We start from the raw sequence: 27,019 nt of genomic DNA, 5'->3' as shown, positions 1-27,019 counted from the left end.
GTATGCAAGGTTTCCCCAAAGGAGTAGTCCTCAGGCGGAGAGGCTGATGAAATTGACTCCTCACCATCAGAATCCTCATAAGGGGATAAAGAGTATCCTAGGTCTGAGGATGAATCTGAAGAGATGGACACATGGTCGGATGAGTCATAGTCTGCATCCTGTCTACGCCTTTTATCAGGAGGGGGATGGGGGACCCCCTGATCAGAGTGATTAGGTCTTCGGCCATTTTGAGCATTTGTTTCTTAGGCATGGAGGCCTGTGCTGGAGAATGCTGTATTTGTTTCTTTGATTTTAAAGCTGGTTTAGACTTAGCAGAGGGTTTAATGCTTAACTGAGTAGGTCTGAAAACACCCTCTGAAGCTGCGGGCAGCTCAGCTACTGTGGATCCCTCTGAGGGGTTAGTTTCGGTAGACTGAATGACTTGTGTGTCCGAAGGCCCAGCCATCTCCACGTGGGAGTCAGAGGCGGCCTGTGGTACTACAGAAGTGGTCATCAGGGGCAGTGAAGGCACCTCGCTGAAAACCAGAGAACCGGCGACTGGCCTAGAAGAGGCTTCGTTGTCAGTTTTGGGCCTCTGATGCCTATCCTTGTCTTTGCGCTTTTTATGTATTCCGGTCGTCGGAAGTTCCGGCGGCATGGTATAATTGAATTTTCTACCAAAATAATGTCGGGCAAAATCAAACCGACGTTTAATAGTGAGCTTGTTAAACCTAGCACAAAACCGACAACCAATTACGTCGTGGTCTGGGCCTAGGCATGGGATACAATAAGCATGGAAATCCCTATGAGGTATTTGCTTCCCACAAGAGATACAGTTATTAACTTTTACTGACATCGGTCTGAGGCAAGAAAAAGTTTCCCCAACGGGGTACTTAGCTTTGTAGAAGACTTCGGTTGTGGATTCGGAATGAAAATCTCAGGAGACGGCCGACCAGCACTTGCGAACTGCTTTTGCTTCAGGCACCACGCGGCAAGAAAGACTGGAGAAAATGGCGTCGGCTGCATCTTGTATACCCCTGCCGCACTGACATCAGGGGAGGAGGCGACAGCAACAGACGCCGGATCAAGACTTTGGAACTCAGGCCGATTGGGGAACCGCCTGACGGCAGGATAACCTGAGTGTATACACTGCTGCAGTCATTACACTTGAACATCTACATTTATGGTAGGTACAAAACTGTACTTTCTGACACAAATAAACATAAAACCATTCTAACCTGATCTTGTGGGGAGTAACAGAAAAAAGGTCTTGTATATCAATTGTTACACACACAAGCTCATAGCTGCAAATCTCGGAGACCTTTGATAAAAAGTCCAAGGAGTCTCTAAGTAAAAAAGAATACCCATGCAGTACATTCTTAGTTTCAAAGTCTGTGTATATTTGCAGTTGGAATTGTCTTCGAAGCTTTTGCTTCGACTATGGGTCTAGGTTGGAGGATCATTCAAACTTTTATTTATCTCCAGTATTCCAAAGATAGTGGATGTTCTTAGTTTGGAAACATGAAGAAACCTATGCTTGGAAATGGTTATCTGGTCATTGATCAAAAGGTCTTCCAATAATAAATATATCTTTTGTTAAGATATAATTTCGTTTTATTTCTTTATCCTGTGGAGAGTTATTACGATTACATAGGATTTGCAGTAATTATGCAGATCTTTATGATGAAATTTTGTGAACATCAATAATGTTTTTAAATAGGCTGTATGATTTTGATTTCTATTAAGAAGGCTGCACATAAGATTGTGGGCTTGGATAATTTGAATAAGAATAATAATTTTGGTATAGTTAAAAAGAACATTCATGGACAAGAGAATTTATTTTGTTATGGTTTATAATGCGAAGTGAAAAGTAGTAGAAATTTTGAAATTATTAGAAATTTTTTTATTAATGATGGTGAATTGTCTAAAAATACTTTTTAATGTGCCTTTTATTTCTTATAGACGAGGGCAAAATTTATGTGCTTGTTCGGGCTTATTTTGTGTCTTCTAGTATAGATATTATTTATCCCAAGTTATTGGGCACTATTCCTTGTAATAATTGTAAACATATTGTATCTGGTTTTAAATTTTTTACATTTTTTTCCGTCATATTCCATACTAGTTAGCTCATGTTACACTCAGTTTCCATAATCCCTTATTACTGTTCCTTATTTATTAACTTCTAAAGTTCACACAACTTTGTCTGTATATTTACTTACTTCATGTCTAGTATCTTGGTTTAGTAATGTATTGACCTTAGTCTTACCATATTTCTGCTTAGTTTCTTGCCATGCTACATGTAAATTTCCATATTTGTGTTGTATTTCTGTCCATTCTATATATTCCTTTATTGCATGTTATGTAATTACTTCAGAAGTATGTATACTTAAAATGTGATCTGTGTTTATCTTTGTTTTTACTATTTGTTTACTTACTTTTTTTTTGGGAGCTTTTCTCCTCGGGTCTCTGCTGAAAAAGGGCTTCTAAGAACCCAGACAGACTAACCCGGTTAAGAAATGTAAAAATAAATTAATAAATAAAATGATAAATGTTAGGTTTGATTTTTTCTGGAACATTTTCTTGTATGACTGAGGGCACAATTTATGCCTTTAGATGTCCCTGCATCCTGTTTTGTATTGGAGAAAGTAAAAGAATGCTTAGGATCAAGTTATAGGAACATGTTAGGGACATTAAGAAGCAAAAAACTGAACATTCTATTGCTATTCATTTTAAAGAACACCATAATGGTGATTTTAAATTGCTACAAGGGACAGTTCTTGAAAAAGTGCTAGTTAAGTTAGGAGTTTTTTAAATAATCTATTTTTATGTTGAAATATAATACTCTGGTACCTTGTGGTCTAAATTATGAGATTACTTGGAATATCTGGTTTAATTGTTAAATTGATTAATTATGCTAATTATTGTTTGTTATATATGGGGATGTTCAATATGATTTGTTACTTCTTGAAGGCTGTTTAGCCGAGGTGCTTAAGTTTTATCCAATAAATAATTTCATTTGGGCTAGTAGCATGTTTGTTTATTTACTTTATGTTGCTGGTTGTCTGCAAGGTGTCACATTTCTACCTGAACTGAGAGTTAATATAGCTAACTTTCTGATGGAATTAAGTTTTCACAAGGAAGATAAACTTGGGAAATTTTGCGTTCAGGGAATGTGGGGAATCTTGAGTTCAGGGAATTCAGAAATTAACTTAATTGTATGCAGTTTATTCAATACCCTGTTGTTACCGGTGGTGGATATTTTTGAAAAGTATGTTTCAAATGATGGAGAGATGTTGTAGAAAAAAAAAAAACATAAGAGGAAGAAGGTTAATATAACTATTTTAGTTTGCGGCCCTTTATCCACTAATACTTCCTTTCGAGTTATGAAGCTGGATAAAGTTTGATGTAAATTTGCTTGATTTATTATTAAACCAACAGATTATTATTTATTTTTTTTTTTTTACTACTTTGAATGTGAATCATCAGGGATCCCCAGTATTTTTGGGATGCCAAAAAAATGGAAGATCCTCTTCTGAGACCCATTATTTCTGTCTGTAGTAAAACTTAAACCTTCTGCAGTATATGCTGATTTTAAGTTAAAGGACATTTTAATTTGTTTTAAACAAGTTTTTAAGGATTCTTGTATTTTTTGCAACTAACACACAACCGGTTCTGCTATAGAAAATTGAGCAAAGGAATTTAGATAGGAGACCTATATGTAAGATGTACAGAAGAATCAAAGTAGGTTTTGTACTTTTATATGGAGTAGCTCACCCTAGTGCACTTCATTGTCTTAATGTAGTTGGCTTGGTGTGCATGCTAGAGAGATGTTATCTTTTGTGTGATTTGGTGAATCAGTCTTGTTTGTTTATTTTTTTAGACTGATGCTTATAAGATGTACGACCCACGGTATGGCTGGTATGATAACTACCGTACATATCGGGAGCCTGAGCGATATCAGTATCCTGAACCTGAACGCCCCAGTTCTCGAACAAGTCAACATTCTGATAGACCCTCTTCCAGGTAAGTAGTGTTGGGGAATGGAAAGAAAATTGCATGATTGACTCTGTTAGTATCTGATGGTTGGTAGACTAAAACAATTGCGTGATGAAATCCAGGCTGCTCTTTGGTCATTATTTTTACAAATATGTCATACTTCTGGTTTATTAGAAGCTGAAAGTAAAAAAAAAAAAAAAAAATCTGTAAAATTGCCTTTTTTCTTATGTGGTACATAACTTGATTTTTAAGAACACACTTAAGATAGTCTTGCTCTGTTATGCTAAACACATTCTGGCATACAGCAACTAGAGCTACCTAAGAGGTTCTTTACAAAAAGAATACAAGGAATAACCAACCTGCCTTGTGCACAGTGCCTTAAAGCCGTTTCCTCTACTCAGTCTAGCATAGATTGCTGAGGAGTGGTCTATGCTTGCCTTACAAGACATCTGCAAACCCCACACTCCTGAATCTCCTACATATTTGTAAGTCAGAGTACCAGAAATACAAGGTCTACAGATTTGAATGCTGTCTCGACTTAAACAGAACATGTTGGAGAGACGGATATATGTCCCAGAGACTGCCGTTCTGTAGAATAGGCTTCCCATCTATGTGAAGCTGAGTTGGTCTATTACCCAGTTTAAGCGCAACCTAGATCAGTGGATGGGGAATAGGAAATTTACACAGGGCCTGGAACCCATATCCCTTATGGACAGAGAGAGGTTATAAATGCCTGGTCTTCAGTGTCCTATTTGTATACAGGGCATAATTATTCTTTCGGAAAAACTTGGCTAGGTTTATAAAAGCCCCCACCACCACCAGTCGTTAGCCTAGTAACAGTCAAATAATCTATTCAATGTGCTGCTGCAAGGCTGCATAAACATAACTTTCTGTTTAAGTGATTGTTCTGAGATGCTTAAAATGGTGGGCTGCTGTTGAATAACATGCTTCTAGAATAAGACTATTCTTTAAAACTCTTTAGAGCTTAAAATTTTGCAAGTAGGTGCACTGGGATGTGGGTTGTGCTCTACTTCACCAGAAGTAAGAAGCACAAGTATAGGTTATAAAAGCAAGAGAAAGGACTTGAGTTCATTAGACTTTATTTTAAGTTCTGTATGTGAGGTATGGGTGGTGCTTTTGAAGAAGTAATATCACCAAGTTTGTGTTCCTGCTGAGATGTTTTTTATTTAAAAAAAAACTTAGTGTTAACGTTTGACCATACTGATTTGTTGGCTGCTTCTCCCAAAAGGTAGTCTGAGGTTAGTAAGATTCAAAGTAAGATCATGTTTGGGAATGGCTGATTAATGTTGATGTAAGACATTGTCTACAAGTAACCTGTGCAGTAAAGTTGAGCTGGAGCAATGTGGTATATTATAAACGTTGAAGTTGGGAAGAACCTGCAAAGTCATGTTGGTAAGGAGTAGTGAGCAAAGTGTTTGTATCTAAAGTTATGGATTTGCAAGTATATTTATGCCTGTAGTTGAGTTCCACACATCTTTATGGTTGTAGGAATGTAGCAGCTGATGTGCTTATGTATTAGAATTAAGATAATGGATTGACCTGATGCATTGACTATTTGTTCAGGCACTGTTAGATAACATCTAATATATTGAGAGAGAGAAGTGAAATTGAGGTGGTTGGAGGATTATAAATTTGGAGGGAGAGGGAGGTGACTGGGGATGGGGAAGCTAAGTGGGCAGACCTCATGTTTAATGACAAACAATCAGTAAACTTGCATGCTTAGTCAGACCTGTACCATACACCTTAATGGTATATAACACACAGTGAATGTTAGGTTCAGAGCACTTAAAACATTTCCAGTCAGATTAAAATGGTAAAAGGCTCATTCTCTTGATATTATTGTCCAAAGTTTTGTATGTTTCCTTCAAATAGGAGGGGAAAAAGAGGACGTCTGCATGGTTTGGGAAACACAGACAAAGTTAGCTAGATCTAGGGCAAATCTAAATGTGAATGTGTAAAAAAAGACATGTAAAATCTGCCCGGTTTCATAGGGGCAAAGAGCTTTGTGGCAAATGGAACTTGCAGTATCTACCGTAAAGTGCTGACAGGTAAAATTCCAACTGAGAAATATATAGGAGGGGGCTGAGGTATTTTGCTTTGACTGCAGTGCCCCGCTATAGCAGAGTAATTGTCTACATATGCTCAGGTCTCATACTGCAACTGAGTGGGAATAGGAACTTTGAAAATGCAACCACTAAACAAAACGCAAGTTGTAGATAAGTACACAGGTATAGTTTTTATTTATCTGTTTATTTTTATTTGTTGACCAGGGTATGTCTGGATCATTTCCACTCTCATCTTGGGAATTGCAAGTATTCAAATACAGACAATAATGCAAAGAAGTGAAATAAAAGCAATTTGTCAGTTTAATATTGCTGTTCATTTTTGGCAAACTGCTTTCACTTTAAAGAGGTGGCATGGCATACATATGTAGTATGTAGTTTTGTATTTGTTATTTCAGGTTGTCCTTTAATTACCTGCAGCAATTTAAAAAAAAAAAAAAAAAAAAAAAAAAAGACATCACTGACCAAAAAAAAAAAAAAAAAGAGTACCTACAGTTTACAGGGTATCTAGTGTTGCAGTATAAATTATTCGGCCCTGTTTCAACCATTAAAATTTATCCAGAAACTCATTCCGTTTGGAAAATAATTTTATTAATTTGTTTATATATATATATATATATATATATATATATATATATATATATATATATATATATATATATATATATATATAAAATCTTCAACAATACATAATTCATGATGTAAAATGGAGTGATTTCTGACATGATAGAGAATGGCATGTCTAGTCTAAGTGATGTAGGCTGAGACAGGTTTTCGTACTGACGCATGAGATTTAAAGAGGTAGAAAAATGATGGGACCCTCATGGACAAAATTGAAGTGAAGAATTTAAAAGGCAGTAAACACCTTGGATATTCTAAGGATTAAAAAAAAAGCTTTGGTATATGAATAAATACAGTGGAGGGGGAGTTGTGCTTTAAGCAAAGAACGATTATAAAAATGGCGATAGAGAGATTTAGGTGTGTTAGGAAGAAAGGATAAAATAATGAACAGCAGTTTGTTATCGTATTAAATTCGTAAGAAGAAGTGGAGGGTAATGAGGGTAAATTTACTGGTAGTTTGAGTGCTACAGATGTTTGGAACAGAGTGGTGATAACTTACAGGATAATTGGAATGGGGTTAGTAAAGCTTTATTTGAAGTAGAAAATAAGAAAAGCAATGAAGGGTACAACATATGGTTTGTATGGCTAGAATATGAGCTTTCTATAGAACTTGTTAATGCAGAGCTTGAGTATTGGGTACAGTTTCCTGAAATAGTTTCACCTAGAGACGAATGATGCTGTGTTACATGAAGGAGAGTTAACATTTTATAAGAAAGCAAAGGTAAAGTATCGGAGATTGCAGGCCCATTTCTTTCTTCTGGGACTTGACTATAAGGTCTTGGGAAGAAAAGTTTTTTGAGGAGAACAGAAAGGAAATAATTGACCCACTTTAAAGTAGGGTAGGAAAAAAAAGAACCATATAAATTTTGTATTGTGAGGTAGGTGGTGGAGCTGATATGAAGGGAGTATGTTAAATAGTTAATTTAGAATGGGAGAAAACATTTAATAACGCTGAACTTTAGGTTCTGTTTAAAGAACTTGACGTGGGAAAGTTAAGGAAGTTTACTGCTGGTATTATTCCTGTAATGAATTAGGCAAAGGATGTATAGTCAAAAAGAGAATTCAGTACTGTTAGTACTGTTACCCACTTAGTCTTGTATTGTTTGCTCATTTTATTAATGAAATGTTGCAGGAAGTAAAAAGGTACTTTGCAGGTAGTTGCTGGACATGAGCTGGAGTGATCTTTCATTTGGAACTAATGTGTGCGGATAACGTTTTTTCAGCAGAGAAAAAATGCTTAAGCGAATGTAGTTGATTCTGAAGGAAGGCTGTCTTGGTGTTTAAATATGAGTGTAGAAAAGAGTAAATAGTGGGGAAATGGAGACCGTATCTGGTATAAACATTTCATGTGCAATTATAGAGTTACTTGGAGTTTCTGCTAAAACGTACATCCATTTTATAGGTCTTATAAGAAATGGGAGAAACTAATGATCTGTGGAAGTGGTACTGTGTATGTGTAGAAGAATTTTATAGGTTCATAGGTTCATACTAGGCTATCTGCCCTGGGGCAATTATAAGCCTAGCCCGATTCTGTATGGCTTACGCCACCCCTTGATTTGAGTATACTGTGCTCTTTTTAAGGTTTAGTTTACTGTGCCTCTGTCTAATAGTGACACGGGAGTAATCCCTGGGACAAACCTACGATCCCCCATCCACCTATCGAGATTCTTCTTGAAGAGATTCAGTGAGGTGCTCTGCCTCACATGAACTGGAATTCTATTCCAGAGTGAAGGGAGCCTCTGGGTTATGAACCTGTCCCTCCAGCAAGATGTCCTTCAAGAATGCAACTGCAGTCCTGACATATGGGCTGTCCTGCCTCAGGCAGCCCTTCGGTCGGCCGGATTCCAAAGTCTGGGTCCAGCGTCGGCTGATGTCGCCTCTTCCCCGACGTCAGAGCGGCCGGGGTATAAAAGCATCAGCCGACGCCATCTTCTTCAGTCATTCTTGCCACACGGTGCCCGAAGCAGAAGCAGTTTGCAAGTGCCGGTCGGCCAGCTCCTGTGTTTTCAGATCCGAAGTCATCAAAAAGCTAAGTACCCTGTTGGGGAACCTTTTCTTGCCTCAGCCGATGTCAGATAAAACTGCAAAAGTTAATAATTGCTTGTCTTGTGGTAAACAAATACCTCATAAGGACTTCCATTCTTACTGCCTTCCCTGCCTCGGCCCAGACCACGACGTTTCGGCCTGTGCTGCCTGTGCTTGCTCCAATAAGCGCACACTTAGGCGCCGGGCAGAATTTGCTGAAGACTTTTTTTGGGAAAATTACTCCTATATCATGCCGTCAGAACTACCGACAGCACATATTTCCAAAAAACGGAAGGACCGGGACCGACATTCGCGGCCCGCGACTTCCACCGACACCATGCTAAAGCCTACCGCGAGTGCATCGGTCTCTTCGGAAGTGGTAATTCAACCGCTCCAGGCCGACGACACCGCTTTACCGCACACTTCGGTCCCGGAGGCTACCCCGGTGCCGGTTGTTGATTTTCCTCCTGAAACCGAAGCCCAAGATTTTGCCTGACACCATACAGGTGGACAAAGTTACTCCAGCACGTGGGGCAGCAAGGCCTCCTGTGTCTATGTCCATCAAGGCCTACACACGTGCTAAGGCTGCCAGCCAGGCTAAGTCTCACCCTCCTAAATCTTTTTCTCAGGGTCCCACTTCTGATAAACAGATCATGACTTTAGCTGCAGATCTAATTTCTTTAATCAGGGGCTCTCAGGCTCATCCAGACAGAGGTTCTCAGCCGCCTTCAGACAAAAGGCCTAGGGTTGAGCAGACAGATACCCTTTCCTCAGATGAAGCCTCTGTGAGTCAGGCCATTCAGAGTCCCAGGAAGAATCCTTCCCGGCCTACGAGGATTCTGATGCTGATGAATCCATTCCCTCTGCCTCTCCTCCTGAGGATATTTCTTTCGGGGAAATTCTCCACTCCATGAGAGAGCATTTTCAGTGGCAGGGCCAGGATTTCTCCGACTCCAGGAAATGGCTTTGGACTTTCCTTAAGTTACCCCAGCACAGGCCTTTAGCTAATACCCCCAGTGTTAGATGTATTGGATGATGTGTTCTTAGACTCCAGTACTTCTCCTGATTCTCTCCCTCCTGCTCCTGTCAAGCCAGACAGATATTATAGGGTTCCTGAAACTCATAAACATCTGTTTAAGGCCCACTCTGTTGATCTAGAAACTATTTCTCAGGGTCCCAAAGGAGTGGCCACTTCCACTGCCAAAAATCCTTTGCCCGCAGACAGGGAATCTAGGACCCTGGAGAGGTGGGGTAAAAAAGTTTATACCTCATCCACCCTTGCCATGAGGGCACTTAACTGTCTTTTTCATATGTTTCAGTATCAGGATTTCTTGATGGATGATTTACAGAAAAAGTTAGCCTCTCCTGAGCCTTTAGATAGAAAGGCCTTGCAGGATTTGGTTCATAATACTCAGCAGGTTAGCAATCATTTTCTTCAGTGTGGTTATGATGCATTGGAAGCTTCATGTAGGGCAGCTATGACAGGGGCCGTCATACGTAGACATGCTTGGTTGAAAGAACGGACATTGCCAGATCATGTTAAAGTAAAGCTTCTAGATGCACCTCTGAAAAAAGACAAGCTATTTTGTGCTAATGCACAGGGTGTGTTGAAATCAATTGAGGAAAAGGCTAAATCAGTACAAACAGTCAAAGATTTCCTCCAGGTTCAGCCACCAATGTTCAGTAGGAATTGGCCTTCGAAGAATTGGTCCTTTCCAGACACTGACAAGTTCCAAAGGGAAAAAAACAGGCGTGCTCGAGGTAGAGGGCAATACCGAGGCTCCTACAGGGGCCGCCAATGGCAACCAACTTATCAGAGAAGTGGCGCAGGGACTTCTACTGCTCCACAGGGACAATCACAATGACTTGGCTTTGACACCACCGACCAAGGCTCAGAGAAGCACCTTTAGGCGGAAAATTATCTTTATTTTCACAAAATTGGCACGTTTTTACAAAGGACAAATGGATTTTGGACATAATAGACAAAGGTTACAGGTTCCACTTCCATACCTTACCAACAAGACAAGGCATGCCAAACTTGCCACAAAATCAAAGGGCAGAGGCACTCGTACAAGTTTCAAAGCTGCTACAAATCAAAGCAATAGAAAAGGTTCCTCCTCAGGAACAAGGCCAGGGATTCTACTCAAGACTGTTCCTTGTTCCAAGAAAAGAAAAGCAATGGAGACCTATACTGGACTTGTCAGCTCTAAACACTTTTCTCATTGTGCCAAAATTCAAAATGCTGACGTTAGAGCAACTCCTTCCCATGTTGGGCAAGGGGTCTTGGCTGGTTACTCTGGACCTCAAGGAGGCATACCTGCATGTCCCAATCAGACACAGCTGCAGAAGATACCTCAGATTTCTTGCAGGGTCAGAGCATTATCAGTTCTCAGCATTGCCTTTTGGCTTATCTACTGTGCCCAGAGTATTCACGAAATGCCTGGCATCAGTAATTGCACATTGCAGACTTCAGGGGATACAAATATACCCTTACCTGGACGACTGCCTTATACAAGTGGACAGCAAGCAAGCCTTGATAAGAAACTTGGACTATGTCATTCACTTACTACAGGCTTTGGGATACACAGTCAACATTCAAAAATCAAGACTACTGCCATCCCAACAAATAATTTTTCTAGGAGCCAAACTGGACACAAATTCACAAATGGCTTTCCTCACAGAAGAAAAACAAGAACAATTACCAGATTACTTCAGAAACCTAGCAAAACACACCCAGATGACTGCAAGGAAAATCCTGCAGGCCCTGGGTTTCATGGCATCTTGCATTCTTCTGATTCCGCTGGCAAGACTACTCATGAGAAAGCTACAATGGTACCTAAAAAGTTTATGGTCTCAACACAGCAACAACTTAGAAGCAATTATTCCACTCATTCCATGTCTACAAAAGGAATTTTTGTGGTGGGCACAAGCAAGCCAGTTAAACAAAGGCATGTCTTTCAACAAACCTCAAGCAAGCCAAACCATTACAACAGACGCCTCAGATCATGGATGGGGGGCGCACATGGAGGGCAGATGCATTCAAGGGCAATGGGCACCCCGAGAATTGCATCTGCACATCAATCAAAAAGAGATGTTGGCAGTGATTCATGCAATCGAGGCCTTTGGAAAATTCAGCAAGGTCATCTGCTAATAAAGACAGACAACACCACTGTTATGTGGTACATAAACAGGGAGGCACCCATTCTTACCCCCTCTGCAGACTAACAATGACTCTTTGGGAAAAGTCCCTGAAACTGAACATACAGTTGCAATCCCAGTTTGTCCCAGGCAAGGACAGTGTTCTGGCGGACAGTCTAAGCAGAAACATTATGGACCCACACGAATGGATGTTGCATCCAGACATTTTTTCACAAATAACTCATGCATGGGGAAGGCCGGACATAGATCTCTTTGCCTCACACCTCAATCATCATCTGAAGAAGTTCTGCTCAAGGACACACCATCCTCAAGCCTGGAGAATGGATGCTCTCTCCTTCAGCTGGAATTCTCTAACAATCTGTGCATTTCCACCTCTACCATTAATGACCAAGGTGTTACTGAAGATCAAAGCAGAACAACCGAAAGGCATTTTGATAGCTCCAGACTGGCCAAGACAACACTGGTATCCATTACTAAGGAGCATAACTCGCACCAAGCCGTGGCTCCTGCCTCAATTGCCTCTGCTTATAACTCAGCACAATTACAGGACTGTTCATCCCAACCTGCAAACATTGCAACTGACAGCTTGGAGGGTTCCATGACTTCTCCCCATATCTCTCTCTCTAAAAAAGTTCAAGAGATCTTACTGGAAGCACGCAGGCCTTCCACCAGAAAAACTTATTTAGCCAAATGGAAGAGATTCAACATCTGGAATGCCAACAAGGGTCAGGATGCATCAATAATGAGCATCCCATAGATACTAGAATACTTGGCAGAAATGCTTCACAATGGCCTTTCATATTCTTCCATAAAAATACACGCTTCAGCAATTTCAGCAAAATACAACTGTGATCCACCTGTGTTTTCACATCCTTTGCTAAGACAGTTTCTAAGAGGGATAAAGAATATTAAACCTCCAAGAAAACCACCAGTGCCTGCATGGGACCTCAACTTCGTCTTGGAAAAATTAACTCTTCCTCCTTTTGAGCCAGCAGCATCTTCAGAATTGCAATTTCTCTCCTGGAAAACAGTTTTCCTGTTGGCAATTACTTCAGCAAGAAGAGTCTCTGAGATACAGGCCCTCATGGCAGTACCTCCATTTCTCATTTTCCATCAGGACAGAGTCTCTTTTAAGAACCAATCCTTCATTCATGCCAAAAGTGATATCCAGGGTTTCTCTAAATCAAGCAATTCACCTGCCTACTTTCTTTCCCAATCCTCAAAATAAAGGAGAAAAGCTTTTGCACACTTTGGACAACACAGGCAATTGCGCTACTACTTGGACAGAACAAATGCCAACAGAAAGTCTGACCAACTATTTGTAGCTTACGCTGCTGCAGTACAAGGAAAGGCAATTTCCAAACGAACAATTTCAAAATGGATTGGAAACTGCATCAGATTCTGCTACTCTTTCCATGGAAAAGGTGTGCCAGCCAATATCAGGCCACACTCCACCAAAGCTACAGCCACCTCCACAGCCTTTCTAAGAGGGGTGGCTACAAAGGAAATTCTAGAAGCTGCTACATGGAGCTCCGTGCATACATTTTCCAAACATTACAACCTGCCTTTATATTCCAGATCCCGAGCAGGCTTTGCTTCTGCAGTCCTGCAGGGCATTTTAGCTACACCATCCTTATCTTAGATCCTACCACCCCCAGCTTGGCTATGGTATTCAACCCATATGTCAGGACTGCAGTTGCATTCTTGAAGGACATAGTACAGTTTTGTACCTACCATAAATGTAGATGTCCGATAGATATGCAACTGCAGTCAGGTTTTCCCTCCCTCCTACCCCTTTGTAATTCTCTTTTTTTGGGGTCTACTCCCCCTTTTTCAAATTAGCTGGGGATATCTGTTATGGTGTATCTGTTTATTACTGTTGTGCATGTCTGGAATTTTATCCATTCTCTAAATTTAGCCTTCCTTGGAGGGCACCTGGCATCTGGGGCAAGAAACACTGAAGAAGATGGCGTCGGCTGATGCTTTTATACCCTGGCCGCTCTGACGTCGGGGAAGAGGCGACATCAGCCGACGCCGGACCCAGACTTTGGAATCCGGCCGACCGAAGGGCTGCCTGAGGCAGGACAACCCATATGTCAGGACTGCAGTTGCATATCTATCGGACATCTACATTTATGGTAGGTACAAAACTGTACTTTCTATTTATTTCTGTGCTGAGGTTCAAGTCCCTCGAGCGTGTGGCTCTAAGGGATTTAGATTTACTGAGATGGAGCATGTCCATTAATTCTGGATTTGACATAGCTTTGTATGTCGGGCGTAGATTGCCTCGAAGTAGGCGGTATGCAACTGAGTAGAGCTGGAGTTTTTTTTAACCGAGCAGCATATGGCATCTGTTTGAGACCCTTGATCCTCTTGGTGAGATACTTTTGGGGTCTTTCTAATTGCTGCAGGTGTCGAGTAAGGTACATCCCAAAAGGGGCATTGTATTCTATGATGGGCCTGATGAGGGATGAATAAAGGGGCACGATTACCTCTCTTGATCTAGATGTGAAACCCTTCGTGATGAGGTGGGCTATGTAGAAGGTCTTTCTAACCACTTTGGCAATGTGGTTTTCAAAGGAGAGATTGCTATCAACTTGGGTCACCAGGTCCCTAATAACTTTCTCTGTACTTGATGGGTTTCCGCCTTTGTGGTAATTTGTGGGCACATTGTTTTTGCCAAAGGGTATGACTATACATTTTTTGGCATTTAGCTTTAAACCATGGCGCTGGCACCAGTTATCTGTCTCTTTGAGACCTTTTTGAAGGATGTTTGTGTCAGCTGGAGAGTTGATTATGGCGCCCAGTTTGCAGTCGTCTGCAAACTTGGTGAGCCATAGTCCTCCCACGTTTGCCTGTACCTCGGAAAAGTATATACCGAACAAGAATGGTCCCAGGACAGAACCCTGTGGGATGCCACTTGTGACCGGTTTCGAGTCTGACATGGCTCCAGCAACTCTCACTCTGTGGGTTCTGTCTTTGAGCCAGTTTGCGACCCATCTTGTGACATAGGGGTTTATATTTAAGCTGGATAGCTTATCTATGATGCCCGAGTGGGGTAGTGTGTCAAATGCCTTTGCAAGGTCCAGATAGGCTGTGTGGACTACCTTTCCTTCATCTATGGCTTTGGTGACTGTTTTGAAGAAGTCAACCAGGTTCAAAAGGCAGGATCTGCCCCTGACAAAGCCGAACTGGGTAGGATCTAGTGTCTGTAGGTCCCCAATGTCTTTGTTTATGAGCTCCATGATGATCCTCTCCATAGCCTTGCAGACTAAGCTAGTCAGGCTTATGGGGCGATAGTTTCCAGGGTCCATAGAGGCTCCACCTTTGTGGAGTGGGACCACTGTTGCTGTACGCCATTCTGTGGGCACATATCCTGTAGTGAGGCTGAGATTGTATAGCTGTTTTATTTGAGGGATTAGTTCCTCTTGGAGTTCATGTAGGACGCAACCTGGGACGCCATCTGGTCCCATGGAAGCAGTGTTTTTTGCTTTGGAGAGGTCAGCCTTCACCTGAGCATCAGAGATGTTTGAGAGGCAGCCCTCTGCCGGGATAGATACTTGCTCTTTTGGGGGGGAGGGGGGGGAGATGTTTGCACTGAACCTGTCTGCCAGGATATTGGCGATGTCTGTGGGTTCAGTGTATTTTTTGTCATTTAGAATCAACTCAGAACAAGTCTAATTGCATCCCAGGTTTCTAACATAACTGAAAAAAGCATTATGATTGTCTTTGGTGTCCTGTGCAATTTTTCTCTCGAAGCTGGCCTTGGAGGATTTTATGAGGGATCGTAATTTTTTGCTAGTACTGATCAGAGATGCCTTCCCTATTTGGGATTTTGCTCTATCATGTAGTAGCTTCCTCCTTCTGTTGTACAGTTTATTTATGGCAGGGGTCCACCAGACTGGACGCCTGCCTTTGGATGATTGGGTCTTGGTTTTGTTTGGGATAGCATGATTCATGCATTCCTGGAGATGTCCGTAGAATGCATTTATATAGGATTCTGCAGTTTGGGCCGTAGTTTCCACTGGCCCTGGGGACTTGAAGGATTCCACTTCGGTTTTGAGAAGTGAGAAGTTCGCTTTTGAGAAGTTTTTCACTTTGGTTTTCTAGGCTGGGGGTGGGGTCGGGCTGTGGACATCCAGCGAAATTAATTTATGGTCTGATCTTACCAATGAGGGATATACTTCTGGTGTGGAGCATAGAGTCCCCATGTTGGTAATGATCAGGTCTAGTATGTTGTCCCCTCTTGTGGGAGTGGTGACTAGTTGTTCCATAGCATTTGAGTTCATAATTTCCAGGAACCTTTGGGCTAAGGTGCTGGGGCTTGAGTAGTGCTCCCAGTCAATGTTTGGATAGTTGAAGTCGCCCAATATAATGGTGTTCGGAGAGATCTTCATGTTCTCCAATGTTTTCAGGAAAGCCAAGTGGGATTCCTGACTTTGAGAGGGTGGTCTGTAGGATGCTATAAACTGAAAAGCAGTCTTGCCCACTGTTAGTTGCACATGGATGGTCTCCGATACTTCGTGCAATGCCACTAACCTGGAGGTGTGGATATCCTTGATAAATATGGAAACTCCCCCTCCTTTTGTGGTTGTCCGGGTTTTGGGGCCGAAAAGCATGATATGAGGTATAGCCTGGTAGTGCTGTGGTGCTCTCTGGAGCCTTGAACCAGGTTTCTGTCACTGCACAGATATCGATGTTCTCCATACTGAGGAGAGCTTCGTGTGCGTGCATCTTGAGGTTAAGACTTCTGGCGTTTAGCAGCATTACCCTTAGTTTTTTGTTCCTTGTGCTGTCTATGGGGGTGGGTTTGACTTTTGAGCCTTGCCTAAAAAAGGCACTATGGGGGTGGCAAGAGCCTTTGCCAATATCCGAAAGCCCAGTGGTGACAGGTGCAAGCCGTCCCTAGCGAAGCAACGTGGCTTGTCGAGCATGTCATCCCAGGCTGACAGACACCGGATCCCCTTTGAATGACACTAAAATTTTAGCCAATTGTTAAAATCGATCATTTTGTCTTTGTACTGTGGCATCATTCTAAGTGAGGGTAAGATGCTGCTCAAGGTCAGGGTCATACCAGCCTGGGCTACATGATCAGAGAGCTCCTCTATGTCTCTTTTCATGTAGTCTAGGGAGGTACGTCTCAGGTCATTCACACCAGCATGTACAATGACTGAGTCATATTTGTATTTGCTTTGGAGTGACCTGAGTGCTTGCGTTATGTGGCGGATCCTAGCACCCGTCAGGCAGCTCACCGTGACCTTCCCTTTATTCAGCCTGGTGAGCGGGACGTCAGTGTGTCTGACAATAGAGTCACCTATTACAAGAGTATCAGGTGTGTTATTCAGCCGTAAGGGCTGTGGCTGCTTGGCACACTGACTTTGTGGGTTATGTGTTGTGCGTGTTTTGTTTTGAGGTAGCGTTTGCTTGGATGTCTGCTTTGTAGGTCTCTGTTGCTTAGGTAGATTTTTATTTAGAGCCTCCGAGTATGTTTTTGTGTATTTATGTGTTTGGTTCGCTGATGTGGTGGGACCATGTGATACTGGAATTGTGTTGTGTGAGGTTACCTTCTCCTCCTGACTGGTTACACCAGTTTTGAGATGAGAGAGCTCAGCCTCCAGTTTGGCTAAATAGTTGCATCTCTCACATATATTTGAACCTGTTTGGAGGAGGAGAGGGTTGTCCGTGTACATGAGACAGTTGTAACATTGCCTCAAAATTCCCAGATTCACCAGCTGGACTGGAGAGGAAACCATTGACTGACCTTTGGACATGCTAGAGTAATATAGTAAAATAGAGTAAACTAATGGAAAAAAAAGCATGATGGTATCTGTGGTTACCTCAGATGGTGCATGTTTTAAGGAGAGAAAATTTGAGATAGTGCTTGTTCTGTATGTTTGAAATTTGTTTGCGTATTCAGATTTTTCATGTGATCTTTCTCCTTGAGCCTCCTCTGTACTTAGGCTTTGTCCATTTGTATCTTCCCAGTAAGACACAAATAAGGATCCTGTTCATGTTGTCTTTCCGATTTTAACTGTTGGATCCTTAAGCTGCTTGTTGGAATTGATCTAGCAAAACTAGTGCTCCAGCCTCAAGCCCCTTAAGATCTTTCCCTCCCATAGTGTACTTAGCTGCGAAACGTACTATGATCTTGTTTGCTATATCAGCATTCAGACATGATCACCACTCCATGGAGAAATCTTAAGTGCTCTACCTCAACATTTGTACTAATTTTTGTTGCATTTCCTACTTATTCAGTAGCTTTTAGTAGAATTTTACTGTAGTCTCCTGCTAGTAAACCTTCAACTCCTTTGTTTTCTGCTTTTGTACATTGCTCTTGTTTTTGATGAGTGGGCCTTCTGCCTGCCTGTCTTCAAAAAAAAAAAAAATTCTGACTGTTAATGGTTGATGATTTGTCTTAGTGTTGGCTATTTCCCTTCTATTTAACTTGGTTTTGCTGTATGATACCCTAGTCACTGTTATATTTGCTGCGTTTTTTCTTTTGTCTGATCTTTTTTTTTGGTAAAGAAAACCGTTTAAGAAATGCTTTCAGTGTGGCACAAGATTCCCCCCTCATAATTTGCATGATCAGTGCGTGGTTTGCTTGAAGGTTGAACATCTGTTTGTTGCATCTGCAAAGTGTGTTTCAGAGAAAAGAAACAAATTTGTTATCACTGGCTTAATACCTCGGGTTTCACAGCCAGAGAGAAGCAGGAAAGAAAAAAAGAAAAAAGATGGCTCAGGGAAAGACAAGTATAAGGCCAAAGGTAAAGATAGGGATTTAGACACGTAAAAAAGGGAGGTCTGAGGATCCCTTCTTGCAGCACCATCTAAAATACCTAAGATGGAGCAGACTATTTCCCTAGTTCCATCAACATCTGTAGCAGTGGCTCCTCCTCCTCTATTCGAGCTGATTCTTGCTAAGGATAAGCCCCCCCCCACATATGTGGTTTGAGGCAGTTCTTCTGAGAGAGCACCCTCTAGGCTTCCTTTCCACCCGCCTTCTCAGTCCTCTTTTAGGAACACTTAAGATGCTGAACTGTATTGTATGATGAGGGCTTTCGTCAAGACACAGATATAGGTGTCCTCCCATCTCTCCTCGCTCAAGGGGTGGATTGGACTGATACCTTAACCCCCCCCCCCTTTTTCCCCTTTACTCAGTCTGGCCTTCAAATCTGGTGGTATCGGGGCCAACCCTTTGCCTGGAATTTGTCGTTTCAGAACTGACCACACCCCACTTTGGTGTTGAAGACTTCCAGTCCAAGACATGTCACCCCAACACCTTTGGAATCAAGTGGGTCTCTGGACTGATGCTTTGACATTGATACTTGATGCTGTCTTCAGATTCATCTCACATGGTTCTGTTTTTGGTGTCAGAGTTTTCTTCCTTGGGGACCACCATGCTGATCCTGTCCTTGGGTCCGTCTTCACAGATGCCTTTGTCAAGATGACTTACCCCTTCTGTTGAAGAGGCAGTGACTGTGCTCAAGGTGGAATCCTCAGATCAGCAGGTAATAGCTCTGCCTTTGTGGTCATAGGGAAAATAATATCCTGGCCTCCTAGAGCAGCAGTACAGACCCCCATCATCATTGGTCCATCCCTTGGACAACCTCCCATCTTTGCCTCCACTGTCTCATACATCCCAGGGCCTGAGCTGAAATGATGTCCTCAAAAGAGCTGCCCAGTCCTCTGATGACTCGGACTCTGCACCACCTGAGACTACCAGGAAGGGAGATGTGTTAAAGGAAATGCATAACTCTCCATATGACTCTGACACTTTGGACACTGACTTAGAGGATAGAGAGGGATCTCCACAGTCTCCCTCCAAGGACTTAACCTTCACTGATATCTTGAAACTTTAGTGCCAGAGGGGAAATTGGCCCACAGACCTTTCCTCTCAGGGCAGTCGGGTCCATTTTGATGTATATGGTTCCGCCATCTGTACTTCTTGATTGGTTCTTCAGGCAGACCGCTTCATTGACCTGGCCACTAGGAGTGTATGGTAAGAGACTGGTTCCTCAGAGAGCATAGTAAGGAACCCTGCCAAGATTTTTCAGCCTCCCAAGGGCAGACCTTTTTGGTCCAAGAATCTTTCAATTCATGGAATCATACGTTACTCACTTTTTATGCCACTGCTTCATAGTGTAAATTTTTTAGGTTATGTATGGATTTGGGAGGTAGAGTTTGGGGGTGACTGGGAGCCATGTACAAGTGCCCCCTCATTTTATGCACGTTATACACTTTTTGTTTAATTTCTCCAAGTCTTTTGGGTTTCTAATACCATGACAAGAATGGACCCCATTCCTAAGTCAAAGTACGATTGAAGTTGATGAAATTAGTATTGTTTCAGTCTTTGATGTCAGCCAGTAGTGCTCTTCACAGCACCCGTGATGTGCCCAGTAATGACTCCTCCTGCAGTTCATATGGAGGTGTATGTATTGGTAACATATGTAAATACGATTGTAAATTATTTTTTATAAGACCCGTTGCTCCTACTACTATTGGGACTGTCTGGGTATCTTTCTTCCACATTGCTCTTGTTTCTGCCTGCAGATCCTGATGTTTTATGACTTTGTCTCTATCTGTACGCAAGACACTGTAGTCACTGGGTGTGGCAGTTTCAGTGATCAATGCTACTCTTGTCTTCTTTTCTTGGACCACTATATTTTGTTTTCTAGCATCCACTTTGTGAGCTGTTGACTGATACGCTAGACACCAGTGTGAATATTGTGAAGATGCAAGTAGACAATGCCTGGCATGACTGCTCTTAAATTTTGAAATCGGATATGAACACCTGTGTCAAGAAGGTTCACTGATATAAGTCTGTTAAAGGAATTGCCCTCAAATATTCAATTTTAGTTTTTCTGTTAAGAGTATAGTTTGGAGGTAGTATGAGATTTTGTCATATCAAGTGTAAAAATGTGTAATGTTTTGTATTTTTTTTTCAGACAGGGTATTGCAGAAGATGGTTATCAGAGGAGTGGTCAAAGTGCCTATGAAGATAACTATGCAGACTATTACAGAAATCAGTATAATTATGGAGGTAAAAAAGTAAATTGGTCTTCATTAATTTACTTCACGTTTTAGTAAAATGGCCATTCTCACATTGGCTTTGTAGTCTAAAGTGATCATATTGCTAAAACATATGTACATCAGGAGCAAATCTCATTCTGGAAAGCATTTTTTTCTATATATGTGTATATATATATATATATATATATATATATATATATATATATATTTTTTTTTTTTTTTTTTTTTTGTGTAATGTAATGGCAAATAAGATGTAATTCATTGGACTAAATTAAATATACTTTATTGAAAGTAGCATTTTTATAGATAATAGACTTGGACATTTTGTGGAGTATCCAGAAATGCATAATGCAGTTGGAAATCATGTTTCAATCAAGATTGCTTAGTTCTTTCAAACAAAAAATGTTACGTAGAAATAGAACATGGGACAAATGGAGAGCTACCAAAAACCCAGCTGACCATGTGACCTTTAAACAACTTAGAAATGAAATAAAGAAACTGATAGTCACTGATAAAAGAAATTACTACTCAAAAGTCCAATACGCACAACATCAAAACCCCAAAAAATTCTGGAGAAGTATCAGCAAATTATTGCACCCAGGTAACTCCAAAACACCTACACCCTCAAACCTCACTCAGACTTCCCCAATTCAAATTGCTGATGTATTTAACTCAATTTTCAAAGATACTGTTACTTCCCTAGCTTCATCCCTATCCCCACCATCCACGCAAGCACCCAACTCCCTAAACAATAATCCCCCCTCATTTAAACTACAACCAGTCTCAACAGATCTCATTCATAAATTACTTACCAAGCTAAAACCTTGTACCCCTTCAGCTGACCTCATTCCAGCCGAATACCTACAGATTGCAGCCAAACCACTGGCCTTCCCTGTCTCTATTTTAATCAATCGTACCATAACAGAAGGCTGTATCCCAATCCTTTGGAAAGTCTCTCATATCATCCCATTACATAAGGGTGGTAACTTAAATGACCTCTCTAACTTCCGTCCCATAGCCTTACTTTCCCCTTTAGCAAAAATCATGGAAAGATGTATACATAGGCAGTTACTTAATCACCTCCTCCAAAACAATCTCCTAGCAGACAGTCAACATTGTTTTAGACCTTATCACAGTACTACTACTGCGCTCTTGTCTTTCACTGACCATATTAATAGAAATCAGAGTAACAACTTACTGTCCTCTGCTGTATTCTTAGACCTCTCTAAAGCCTTTGATATGGTCAACCACACTCTCTGACATAGCATCTTGAAATCTCTTGCTTTGGACTCTCAGGCTGTCCAGTGGTTCTATTCCTACTTAAATAATAGACAACAAGCAGTGCTATGGGAAAATCACTTATCATCTCTTCTTCCTATCAAAATAGGCGTACCACAAGGCTCAATACTTGGACCTCTCCTCTTTTCTATTTTCATAAACAACCTAAATAAGTCCCTTCCTCAATCAATCTGTATTCAGTATGCCGATGATTCAACACTCATATGCTCAGCTTCTTCCATAAATGACCTTCAAAATATCACTCAAAAAGCTTTCACAGCAGCCGAAAACTGGTTCCAACAATATTGCCTCGTACTGAATCCAAAAAAGACTAAACTATTACTATTCGCTCCATCACATAAGTCATCCTCTCTCTCTCTCCTTCAATATATCCTCTAACAATGGCACCATAATATCCCCTGATCCTACAACCAAACTTCTTGGTGTCACAATAGACCACAACCTCAACTTTGATTCCCATATTAACTTAACTATCAAATCAATCAATAGAAAACTTGGATCTCTCTACAGACTTAAACCCTTCCTCACTCCCTCAGCCAGAAGTACTTTAGCACAAACCCACCTACTCTCTACCCTATTTTATGCCTCTCCAATCTATACAAACCTAACTAAAAGTAACCTCAACAAACTAGCAACAGCTTACCATAACATAGCCAGATTTGCAACAGGAGCCCCATTTCGTACCCACCATTGCTCTAACCTCAAACAGCTAGGTTGGCTAGAACTACAAAATCATATACGACTTCTACTGACCATTACCCACAAAATCTTTCATCAGCCCACTAATACCACTATACTCTGTTCCCTTATTACCCCATATAAAAACATCTCTTCCCTATGCTCTGCTACCAAACTACTAGCTGCCTCCAACAAATCCAGCAACAAAGCTGGGGATAGTCTGTTCTCCAACTGTACTGCACCCATCTGGAACAAACTTCCAAGTGAACTTATGTCTCTTACCTCTTTACCTACTTTCAAGAAGCATATAAAATCATGGCTTTATTCCCAGTGGCTCTGCCCTTGTTCTAACCCTGACTAATCCTTTTTTGTTCCATGCCTTTTCCTTTCTCCTGCTATCTATAACAAGATATTCTCTTACTGTTTCTTTACTTCTCATCTAATCTTGGATTCTCAATACCACTATGATGGATGGATGTTTAAAAGAATAATCTAATGTACTTTTTCCTGTTGATGCTACTAGTAGTTTTAGACTTTTATGAAAATGTTATGTACTACAGTCTGTCTGTTAAATACACCCTCTGTACAACTATGTTTGTAAAATGATGTCTTACTGTGGAGCTTTTCTCCCCGGGCCTCTACTGAAAATGGACATTAATCCAGCTAGACTAGCCCGGTCAACAAATGTAAAATAAATAAAATAAATAAATCTTTGAGGGAATGATTCAAAGACTACTGTAGGGCACTGTGGAGTCTGTGGTAAGTAGCTGTGTGACAGTCTTGTTGGGAATCATTGCATGCAGATGTGATAGGCTAGGAACACATCTGCTGTAAATGCCATGGAAATGTATAGTGATCAAAATAACACAGTAGAAAAATTCAGAGAGACTCTGTACTATGCTGTTTTGTGCAAAGAAGTGAAGACAACATGGTGGCTGGATGGTATACACCTATTACTGTCTGTGGTAGCACCGCGTCTGATAGTGCAGGGAAGTACTGCAAGGCTCGCTCACTTTCTCTCTCTTACAGATGAGTGCCCGCAGGTCCTTGCTTTGTGGAAGCACTCATTACAGTTGTTTTAACTGCATTGTGTTCAGTTAAGAGACTTGCAGGTGAGTCACTAATGGACCTTTGGTCATTGTGACTCTTGTGTCTCTCAGTACCTTAATTGCTGTAGGGCTGTCAGAGCTCACAATGAGGCATTACTCGCACTACAGTGATAACTCCTTTGAATGCAATCTAATTTGTGAGAAATCGTAGAAAACACGTAAGAGAAAGAGTACAAAGTTTTAATGCAGTGAATTCTACTTGCGAGTATCTGATAGAGAGTATTGAAGCTCAAGTTTAAATACTTTGTAAAATGTGACTTCAGGGAGGTGCAAGAAAAAACTGTTTACATCCTCTGTAAGGATATTTATTGCAGTATACTAGCACCTTTGGAATTGTCTGTTATATAATACAGAGTGCGAAAGTACTCAAGACTCGCAAGATTTTGTTTTTCTGGGGTCTGCTATGGAATACTTCCTCACTGTTGATTTAAGTTTTCTCTGATGTTCTTCGTGTTTCTCTGTTGCAGTCATTACATTTGGGTTATCTGCTTGCAGGTAGCCCTTAGTTGGCCTGATTAACAAAGCCTTGGGTCCTGCGTCGGTTACTGTCCCTTCTTCCATGACGTCAGGTCGTCAGGGTTATAAAACATGCAGCCGACGCCATTACATCAGTCTTTCTTGCCATGTGGTGCCTGAAGCAGAAGCAGTTCACAAGTGCCGGCCGACTCCTGAAATTTTCGTTTTCAAGTTTCAGAACCGAAGTCCTCAACTAAAGCTAAGTACCTCGTTGGGGAAACTTTTTCTTGCTCCTTACCGGTGTCAGTAAAAGTTAATAATTGCATTACTTGAGGAAAGCAAATATCTCATAAATATTTTCATTCGTGCTGTACTCCTTGCCTAGGCCCTGACCACGACATACCTTGTTGTCGGTTTTGTGCTTTTAGTCAGCGCACTATCCGTCGTCTGTCTATTTTCATCTCTAAATATTTTGGTTCTCCGTTTAATTATCCAGAAATGTCATCAGTTAGCCATCTGGCTACCAGGATTCCGAAAAAACAAAAAAATAAAGACAGAGACAGGCTGCCGAGGTCCAAAACTGCCGATGACGCTTCTCCTAAGCCAGTCGCCAGTTCGCCAGTACTCAGTGAGGCGCTTTCGCAGCCCCTGATACCAGCTGCTTCTGATTCGCAGGCCTCTACTGAGACCCATTCGGAGTCCGGTATGCCGTGTGCCGTGAGATGCTTCAACTATGGAACCCACGGATGTCTCTACCTTGGATGGGTCCAGAGCCACTGTGCAGGCACCGGCTTCTGAGGATGTGTTCAGGCCTATGGACTAGCATATTAAACCGACGCCTCCTTCTTTACTTAGGCCTAAATCTCGATCCATGTCTAAAAAAACAACACCCAGGCCACATGCTCAGGCCTCTAGGCCTAAAAAACAAATTAGAATGGCTGAAGATCTAATAACTCTTATTAGGGGTAGCCAACCTCCCCCCCCACCTTCTAAGAGGCCTAGGACTCAAGTTGATTATGAATCTTCTGATCAGGATTCTGTTTTTTCTGACTCTTCTGATGACCTGGATTTGCCCTTACCTACCTACTTATGAGGATTCTGATGCAGAGGACTCCATTCCCTCTGCTTTCCCTCCTGAGGATTTTTCTTTTGGGGAAACCTTACATTTCCACTGGGAAAGCCCGGATTTGCCTGATTTAAAAAAGAGGCTTAGGGATTTCCTTCTCCTACCTCAGCATATGCCTTTAACTATTCCTCCTGTACTAGACATTGTTGATGCTTTCTCGGAATCTAGTTCGGCCCCTGATTCCCTGCCTCCTGCTCCCAGAAAACCTGACCGATACTACATGGTCCCTGAGTCCCACAAGTTCCTTTTCAAAAATCCTATTGCAAATCCAGAGACTATTTCACAGGGGCCCAAGGGCATTAAGGCTTCTACTGCTAAAAATCCTACCCCTTCTGATAGAGACTCCAGGGTGCTGGATAGATTGGGTAAGGTTTACACTTCTGCACCCTTGGCCATTAGGGCTTTAAACTGCCAGCTTCATATGTTAAAATATCAGCAACATGTTATGGGACTGCTTAAACAGAAAATAATGTTGATTCCTGACTGTGTGGAAAATAAAGAATTGCAGGATTTAATGCATATTGCCGAACAAGTTGGGAAGCATACTTTGCAATGTGGTTTTGATTCATTAGAGGCCTCTTGCAGGGCTGCTGTTACTGGGTCAGTGCTCAGAAGGCATGCTTGGCTTAAGGAGCAATCTTTGCCTGATCATGTTAAAGCTAAATTGTTGGATGCTCCTTTAAATCAGGACCGCCTGTATGGCAACAAGGCTGAGGAAGTTCTTAAAAAGGTGGAAGATAAAGCTAAATCTCTGCAAACTGTTAGATTTTTTACAAGTTCAGCCTCCTAGATTTAGTAGGCACTGGCCCTCTAAGAATTGGTCCTTTCCTGCTCCTTCCAGGTCTTCTCAGGCCAAACCCAGACACAGCAAAAACCCCAGTTTTCAGTCCCAGGGGACTCGCAGAACTAAGCAGTGGGGAGCCTCCACTTCCAAGTCTGGGAATAATAAGACTCCCCCCTATGGTAAACTGTGTCAGTGACTTCCTTTTAAAGTATCCAAGCACTTATCAACTGACTGCCCCTTTGGGGGGAAAGATTGATCTTCATGCAAAGAATTGGGAACTCATTACCCAGGACAAATGGGTTTTAAATATAGTGTCCCAGGGATACAGATTTCACTTTCACATGTTGCCAATACCAAGTGGGTGGCCGGACCTACCCACAAATCAGTGGGCAGAGACCCCAAAACAAGTACTTTCTCTCTTAAGCATGGTACCAGAAGAGGTAAAGGGATAATGTTTCTACTCAAGACTTTTCCTGGTACCCAGAAAAGACGATTCATGGCATCCTATCCTGGACCTGCCTACTCTAAACACCTTTTTGGAGATTCCAAAATTCAAGATGCTAACTCTTCACCAATTACTTCCTATGCTAGGCAAAGATGCTTGGTTGGCAACACTAGATTTAAAAGAAGCATACCTGCTCATCCCATTCAGGGAATCTTGCAGAAGATACCT

At 41.5% G+C, this 27,019-nt stretch overlaps 1 protein-coding gene across 1 annotated transcript in view; it reads left to right on the top strand.

Annotated features, from left to right (window-relative positions):
- Window positions 1–27,019, top strand: part of SEC16A (SEC16 homolog A, endoplasmic reticulum export factor) — a gene marked incomplete in the record, with an annotated part of 1,997,470 nt that overhangs the window by 158,251 nt on the left and 1,812,200 nt on the right. Inside the window, 2 exon segments of the mRNA XM_044058481.1 lie at window positions 3,860–4,002; window positions 20,810–20,904. Of these exon segments, the coding sequence (XP_043914416.1) occupies window positions 3,860–4,002; window positions 20,810–20,904 (238 nt within the window).

This window comes from Protopterus annectens, chromosome 16.part0, assembly GCF_019279795.1.
Source record: "Protopterus annectens isolate FY-2018-M chromosome 16.part0, PAN1.0, whole genome shotgun sequence".
Lineage (NCBI taxonomy): Eukaryota > Metazoa > Chordata > Ceratodontiformes > Protopteridae > Protopterus > Protopterus annectens.
This window is presented reverse-complemented; position numbering and strand designations above follow the sequence as displayed.